The sequence below is a fragment of the Asparagus officinalis genome, chromosome 4 (assembly GCF_001876935.1).
Source record: "Asparagus officinalis chromosome 4, Aspof.V1, whole genome shotgun sequence".
NCBI classification, from domain to species: domain Eukaryota; kingdom Viridiplantae; phylum Streptophyta; class Magnoliopsida; order Asparagales; family Asparagaceae; genus Asparagus; species Asparagus officinalis.
Window position 1 is genome coordinate 105969280 of NC_033797.1, and position 8440 is coordinate 105977719.

The following is an 8440-nucleotide window of genomic DNA, read 5'->3' on the forward strand; positions in this document are numbered from 1 at the left end:
GAATTTAAACATTTAGTAAAAGTCAAGTCAAGAAAGCTTTAGTTTGAGATGATTTCAAGCATAAACTAACGATATAAAGATTCATATAACTTCAAAAATATGATAAATTTGGGGGTATATAGGTAAAAAACCCAAAAATAAAGATGAGACAACGGCTAATATTCGAGCCCAATCAGCATTACATATCCCCTAAAGACATCAAAATGCTCCCAGAACATTGGGGAAACCCCAATATAATATTTCATACCCCTATAGCATACATTACCCAACCCCTTACGTTTTAGTCTGAGGATGTCCTATTATCATTCAAGGGCATAATTCTTTGAATCAATCAATCATTCAAACTGTGTTACTGCCCCGGGTGCAGTTGAAGAGGCTTCCCACGACCGATGGTGAATCCCTTTGTGCCATCAGGCATGCGAGGCCCAGGAGGCTGCCTTGATACGATAGTTGGCAGCTCATTGGAAGGCGAAGTGCCAATTGTGTGGCCCCCACCAACATGGTGACTATTGATGTTACTGTTATGGTGAGGCCCTCCTCGTCCACGCCCTTTACCTGCTCGGCCCCTTCCCTTCCCCCTCTTTGCTGTTCCACTTTCCTTGTCATTGACAACTATCTCCTCAACCTGTCCAAAACAAATACTAGACACGACTTCAAAAGCAAAAATACCATTTTCAATTGAAAAAAAAAATATAACATGAATTGAGTTTGACTGGGGGGAAGTGAAAGGATTCAAGGAGCCTTACAACATGTTCTTGTGCAGTTTCAGCTGTCTGCGAAGGATCCTGGTCCATGTGCTTGACCTTTGTCTGGTCACTTGTGAAGGCATTCTCCTCTTCTACATTTCCATCACCTTCATGCCCTGGCTTACGCCCTCGAGCTGACCCTTGCTTTGGTGGGACCTGGAGTAAATATTGATTAGGAGATGTATCGTACTACTTTCCAGATAAATGGAAAGAAAATAATTGAGTACACTTCGTATGAATGCTTCAAGCCCATGTACGAAAAGAGGAGAAAGTGCCAAAAACATGAAACAAGACACGAGAAAAAGATTATTTAAGATGAAAAGAGAGAGAGAGAGAGAGAGAGAGAGAGAGAGAGAGACCCCATAAAAGCAAAAATATATGTAAATTTAAATATGCAGTCAATGACTCAATTCCGCATCATGCGTGAATGCACAAATGTACTGTTAACTTAATGGAGGAGATGGCCTTAAGCAGAACTGAATGGAAAAAATAAGACTCATGTAGCCGACCAAAAGATACAGGATAGATGTTTTATTGCAGTTGTTGTTGTACGCGCACACAAGCACACACACAGAGACACACTAGATCCTTCTAAGTGCATGCCTCAAGACCTCGAGCTAGAATAATCACTGTAATGTGACTAAAGGAAATACTAGTTAGAAACAACTAAGAAAAAAATAAGGAAACATAGAGAAGAAAGCAGGAATAATCACTGCTTATGAGAACAATATCATGGCAGTACCATGCAACTAGACAACAAACGAACACGAAGCCCATTTCTCCAATTCCTTCCATCATTAAGCTCAGCAACCTGCTTAAACCAAGGTATCACAATGAGAATTCAGCTGAAGTTAAAAAGTAATTTACAGATGTTGCGCCAAAGGGGGAAAACTGATTCTAAAGTTTTAAAACCACTAGCTTACTGCTTGCTCAGCATCCTCAATGCTCTCGTACTCCACAAATGCATGCAACTAGAAATAGAGATGAAAAATTAGCCATGATAAATGATTAAATGAAACCTCAGACAGTTGCATTACTTAAACGATCTGCAGTATCAATATTTATCTAACAAACTACAAGCGCAGCATATGTCCCTATACACTAAAAATAAATCAAATAGAGTTCAAATAAATGTATGAACAATATTAAAGGCCTAATACATTACTTTTGTGATCATAGAAGGAAGGTATTGCTCCTGCACCTCACAGAAGCTAGCTTCTATTCAGAACTCGGTCCAAATACTTTTGAGACCATTAGATTGAAACAACACTTGCATTTCAATAACAAAGATAGCATTAATCTAAAGTATCATTACTCATTAATCTAAAGTATCATTACTCACTAGAGCTGACCTGGAAGTTAATTGGATCTACTAAGGAACAGTGTTCTACCAGGGTAAATGAATGGATTATAATGTGTCATGTGTGCCTAGTACTTCTCTGATGTGCTGCCAATGTGGAAAGGCTTAGCTGTGTTAGCTGAGCTAGAATTGTTTAAACGGCCTTAGATTCTAGACTTGAAGTGAACAGCTAAGAGAGGGTGTATTCCTATTAGACATAAGGCCCCGTTTGGTACGCGAGAATGAGGTGGAATGGAATGTCATTCTCACTTCTCATTCCCTCATACCAAACAAAACTAGTTTTTAGATGTTGGAATGATCATTCCTATGGAATGGTCATTCCCATTTTTTGTGAGAATGGGCATTCCAAATGAGAAGATAGGGAATGATCATTCTCATTCAAGGGGAGAATCAAATTAGTTAGGGTTTTTCCAATTATACCCCTATTGATAATAAGAATCAATTTAAAAATCATAATTATGTACTGGTCAAATGAGTTATGTTTATGTTTATGTCATAATTTTATGTTTATGTTTATGTCATAATTTTATGTTTATGTTTATGTCATAATTTTATGTTTATGTCATAATTTTATGTACTGGTCCCTACCCATTGTACGCCATTCTGTCCCCTTTTTTATACAACGTATTAAAAGGGAGTTAGATGATGGATTTCCAATAATCTTCTCTAGAAAATTTTAAAGAAGGTAAGTCACAGACTCTTTTTGGAAATATGAGAAATCCAATGTCATGGAATGCCTTATGCGTTGATTTGATAGAATTAGTACATAAAATTTTCAAGGTCGGCATTTGAAAGATGCGATAATCTTTTATTTATTTTTTTAAGACTAAGAAATAGTGAGAATTGTTTAAAAAATATAAACGAAACATACACCTGATCGATAACATGCGCATTAGTATAACACATACCTAGATTAATATAACATATGCATAAATAAATTTTTTTAGTTATTATCATTAATGTTTATTTTTATCTTATTAAAAATCTATGTTGTTATAAAAGCATTATTAGAAAATGAGATTCCATTCTCACTTGTGAACTAGTGATACCAAACATGGGAATAAGAATTAGATTTTCATTCTAGCTTCATTCTACAAACACACCCAAACAAGAGAATGGGAATGATCATTCCATTCTCACATACATTCCATTCCATTCTTCTTCCATTTCATTCTCACTTAACTTCATTCCCACGTACCAAACAAGACGTTAGTGAATAATATGCATAGACAACTTATCTTTAGGCAGAGACGATGTTCATGTGAATGCGGTGTGCACGATCCTCGCCAACTTAGGCTATAAGTAAAAAGATATAAAACCGTTTGCATGAATGAGGTGGACTAAGCTCTTATACTAAACTGTCTCGCATGACTACACCTGACCTGTTCACTGGCATCTCATTGTTCTTAACCCACACCAACAAGCAGGCCAATCATCTTAGTTAAATCAGTGGTGTTCCATCTCATTTCAGCTAATCGTTGCTAATTGCTTCTTGCCACTGTCTAAGTAATCTGATTTTCCTTTTTTTATAAATTAAAGCAAAGATGAAACCAACTGATATACCCATCTACCTACCGTACATAGCTAGTGATGCATACCTTGCAGATCCAGGAAGAAATTTGATTGCATTATGGTAGCTATGAATGGTTAAAGAGATACAAATTTGTTTCGTGCGAAGATACCATCTGTACCTGACCTGTTCGACTGTACACCCCCACCCAGTCTACAAACACAAACACCGACATAAAGCCCTTTATTTGATAAGGGTTATTCTAAAGTCCAAGATTGGAAGCAGTAAAAATGTTAACCACTGATCTGGCCCAATAAAGGTAAAAGACACTAGCATTTCTACTTATTTATTTATAATCAAACACATACCAAGTCATGAATGTTTCTGTCTTGTTCATGAGGGCTTGTATGTCAATGGGATTTACTTTAAAGAAATATCTCAATAAGTGCAAGCTTTGGGAAGCTGGGAAAATTTGATAACTGAATGATAAATAGAGCTGTAAATGAGCTTGGATACTGAATTTACGCCTTGTTTGGTTGCAGGAATGGGGTGGAATGGAATGCTCATTCCCACTTCTAATTCCCGCACACCAAACATACCAACATTTTAAAAGTAGGAATGCTCATTCCCAGAATAAGCATTCCTAGGGAGTTGATAAGGAATGACCATTCCCATTCAAGTGGTAATCAAGTCTGTTACGTAATTTCCAATTATACCCCTACTGACCAAACAAATCTTAAAAGTATTGGCCCATATTAGCTTATCTCAAAAATTGAATGTTTCTATCTCTTTCATTCCACAGACTCCAAGGTAGATCACCATGTTTTTTATTCATAACAATATTTCTTAATTTTAAATATACTTACTTGATAAATTTGATCGCATATGTCCCCTCAAAATTTACAATTGAAAACCCACAATTACTGTTGATTAGAAGTTCATGTTATCAGGGATAATTACTTGAAATATTTGTTTATGTATATGATTCTCTATCAAAATCAACAAAGTCTCTTTTATTAAGGATTATTAGTTGCCATCACTTAATTTTAATGTCTGTCCAAATCATGTATTTAGGATTTTTTACAATTTCACAAGTCTATGCACATGATATCTATTGATGTTTTATATCCCCGTGCATATAATCTTCATACATATAGTGTTGCTTGTGTCATTTGTATCACTTCTTAGTATAGATGCTTCACGTGTTTGATTTTTGCATTGGTCCCCTTGCAATTTAAAATTTAATTACAACCGAAAGTGAAACTCCATAACTAGTAAATACAACGAAATGATGAATCATATATACAGAGGTTTTCATCAAATCCTACGAAATTGGAATGAGGTATTTTATGTATATAGAATAATTTTGATCAATGTTGATAATTTGTCGAATGAGATATTATTGTTGGCATCAATTACCAGATTAACTTGTCAAGTTTTCAAAATTAATTAAATTTGATGAGGAGGTAATGTCAAGAGCTGCTATTTCAACTTGAGATGAGCTCTCTTTGTTACTGATTCTTATAATATTGCTCACTACTGTTAGAATAATTTTTCCATGTCTAAAGCACTTTGCTCATTCACATGATCATTTGATGAAGAAATTAGATAGAACCGGGATTTTGGGATAAAAAATTATCATACTGAAATTATGTTACAGGTGTCATCCTGAAACAAGATTCCGCACCTATATCTTCAAAATTCTTCTTCTTATAAATTAATAATGCCTTTTATAATTGTATGTTGTTCTAAGGGCATCATTAGAAAACAATATTCCATTCTCATTTGTGAACAAGGAATACCAAACGCAGGAATGGAAATGAGATTGTCATTCCCGATTCATTCTCTAATCGCACCCAAACATGAGAATGAGAATGACTATTTCATTCCCAAATTCATTCCATTCCGTTCCTAACTCCATTCTGCTCTCACTTGACTTCATTCCCACATACCAAACAAGACCTTAGGCTTTAACAAGAAACAATTTCTTTCCCACAAAAGCTCCTAATTTAAGAATGGATAGACTTATCATTCTGTATGACGGCCTTCCCCGGAGATCACAGGAAACTGAAACCTAAGCAGACTGTTTGATAAGACTTGAAAACCAAATAGTGCCTTGAGTTCTACAGAAAAATGCATGTGCAATTTAAATTTTAAAAGAAAGAGCATGCTCACAACACAAACTCAAATATGTAAATGAAAACAAGCAAAAGGAAATCAGTTTAGTGACCGGCACTATAATCTGGAGACAGCAACTAACGTAATTTGTGATCAAACAATTTTCGTAAATCAGAATTAAATAAACGTCAAACTCATGCCCAATCATTGCACTAATTTACAAATATAAGCTTATACAACACTGTATGTGCATAGACTGTCTTACCTACAAGTTGTTCTGAATACAATTTATGTCCCTCTAAGAAGTGAATGGTTAATTTGAACCTAGACCTAAAATTCTGAACTAAGCGAAACTGAAACTGTTGAAGATGTACATTGTTTCACTTTGTACTTAAATATGTCCAAGTCATCGAGCCTATCAGAAAAAAGAATATTACCAAATTAATCACATTATGATGATGTTATGGAAAAAAATTTATTAACAAAATCCCCGTCAAGAAGAAAAATATGCACCTTATTAGCAAAAAGCATATCTAATTTTGAGGATCTGTTTGTTGCAGCAGCTGTTCCATTAGGGGCCTGAGGATAGCATGTACGGATTGTCTTCACACTGCAATGTTTCATGTCATTAGTACATTGAAACAGTAATGCTAATTATGAGTCCTACCTATGCATGTTGAATATATACCTCCCAACTACAGAGAAAATCTTCATAAGTCTTTGGTAACAATGATCATCTGGGAGATTTTCAGCAACAACAATACGCGACTGCAGGGAAGTACAACCAAATGATCAGAACTCTACCAAGGCGCTAATGAATTGTGAGTTAACAAGGTGGATAAAACCTGCAAATCTTCAACATCCAATTCAGTAAATGGTTGCCGGCGTCTAACCTTCTTCCCATCTTCACTAACAACCTGAAATTTAATGCAGATAACAACTCACAGGAAAGACCACAGATGAACGATTCTTACGGGTATCTAATATTGAATATTTACAGAATATTGCACCATTCAACTGTAAACAGCCTTAAACAAATATGAGTAGGATTATGTCAACAGGATGAGTCAACGCTTTTGCTTTTGCTTTTGCTTTTTCTTTTCTCTCTCCATGTAGTGGTCTACATAGAGATGTGTGTTGGTGTCATGCCAGAATAATATTTTTGGATACACAATGGGCTCTGTCATTTCTTCCATAGAAAGAATTTATTTAATATATGATTATAACAAGACATACTAAGTTCAATTGTACAATTGTACATTGCCCAGCAAACTTACAAGTTTTGATGAAGTTCGCAGAGCAGCAGCAAGCAAGGAATTGCTGTGGACTAAAGCCTTGATCTTCTTAAAAGATGCAACAACTGTTATTGGCACTGCACAGAAGATCATTGGTTTAAACAACATGAGAGAACAAGACACTCTATGCTTAAACTGTTGCTTTACATAAAGGGCAGTAAATTAAAGAAGAATACTAAGTGCACTGCAAACAGTTTCCTCATAAAGGGTACATTTCATGCAAAACAAAACATATATTCTTCCAAAAGGACAGCAAATCTGTACCCGCTAAATAATGGTTCTCCCTAGAACCATCACTGAGCACCACAAAAAAGCAATCAATGCTATATTAATAAAACACCACATAGCAGTACAGCCTCATCAAATGTATAGTCAAAAGGTACGTATGAGAACTAACATTTATGCAATCAGTATTACAGCTACAAAAAGGCCTTTATACCAACTTTTTGGGGTCAGCTACATGAATCATATTCTTCCATTAAGTTCTATTTTTGGTCATCTCCTCCGTTAAGTTCATTCCTTCTTAAATTGTTCCAACAAAGTTCTCTTAGCTCTACCTCTAAATCTCTTTGTCTCATTAACTATAATATTATCACTTTTCATATCCGATGCACTACAAGGCCTCCATTGTACAATCTCAAACCATCTCAACCGATTCTAACATTTTATCCTCAATAGGAGCAACATCTAATCTACTATGAATGCACTCATTTCTTATCCTATATTTTTGTGTATACCCACAATACCATCCTATCTTTAGTACTACCAATGCTTAGTCTGAAGACACCAAATTAACAAGACTCTTTATTTCAAAAATGCATATCAAGGTAAAAAAATTGTAATAAAGGCCGTGTATATCTATTAAGAACATACTCAAAATAATACTAGATATATCAAAAGAATATTACTTGACCTTTTCAGCATTGCTAACATTCCCACATATATCAATATCCCCAGCTTTGAATTATCATATCCTTTCTTACACACACCCCCACCCCCCAAAAAAATGAAAAGAAAAAAAATCCCACATATACTTTCTCTCTCTATTACAACCTGTATGCTACAACATTTCAGACTTCTCTTAGAAGGACAAGAAATTAGTGAGATCAGCAAGAGTTGCACAGACAAAAAAGTAAATTGAGAAGACAGGAAGAAAATTGGAGACAAAGTATCAAGCTCGATGGCGGGAATGGTTAACAATAATCAAAATATGCACACAAGAAAGAAAAAGATTGATTAATGGTTGGTAAGTGCCAAAAGAAATCCTTTTTCAAGAATTATGGGAAAAAGATTGATTAATGAGGTGTAATTTCTATTATGGACTAAAAGAATACAAAGGCAATTCTATTCATGAAGAAAACGCTTAAACAGAACACACTAACTGATTACAATCCATAGTTAGGTGATTCCC

The 8440-nt window shown here is 35.2% G+C and overlaps 1 protein-coding gene across 2 annotated transcripts in view; it reads right to left on the bottom strand.

Moving 5' to 3' along the window:
• The window catches only part of LOC109837932 (la-related protein 6B-like), an 18956-nt gene continuing 10596 nt past the window's right edge, over positions 81-8440 (bottom strand). Inside the window, exons 3-10 of one of the 2 annotated variants that reach the window (XM_020406317.1) lie at positions 7012-7106; positions 6580-6651; positions 6423-6502; positions 6248-6344; positions 1670-1717; positions 1489-1557; positions 747-902; positions 81-625 (exon numbers count right to left, since the gene is read on the bottom strand). In XM_020406317.1, coding sequence (XP_020261906.1) covers positions 350-625; positions 747-902; positions 1489-1557; positions 1670-1717; positions 6248-6344; positions 6423-6502; positions 6580-6651; positions 7012-7106 — 893 coding nt within the window. In that variant the 3' untranslated portion in view covers positions 81-349. Of the gene's footprint in view, positions 642-746; positions 903-1488; positions 1558-1669; positions 1718-6247; positions 6345-6422; positions 6503-6579; positions 6652-7011; positions 7107-8440 lie in introns of both variants that reach the window. The other variant, XM_020406318.1, reaches the window with a different exon arrangement.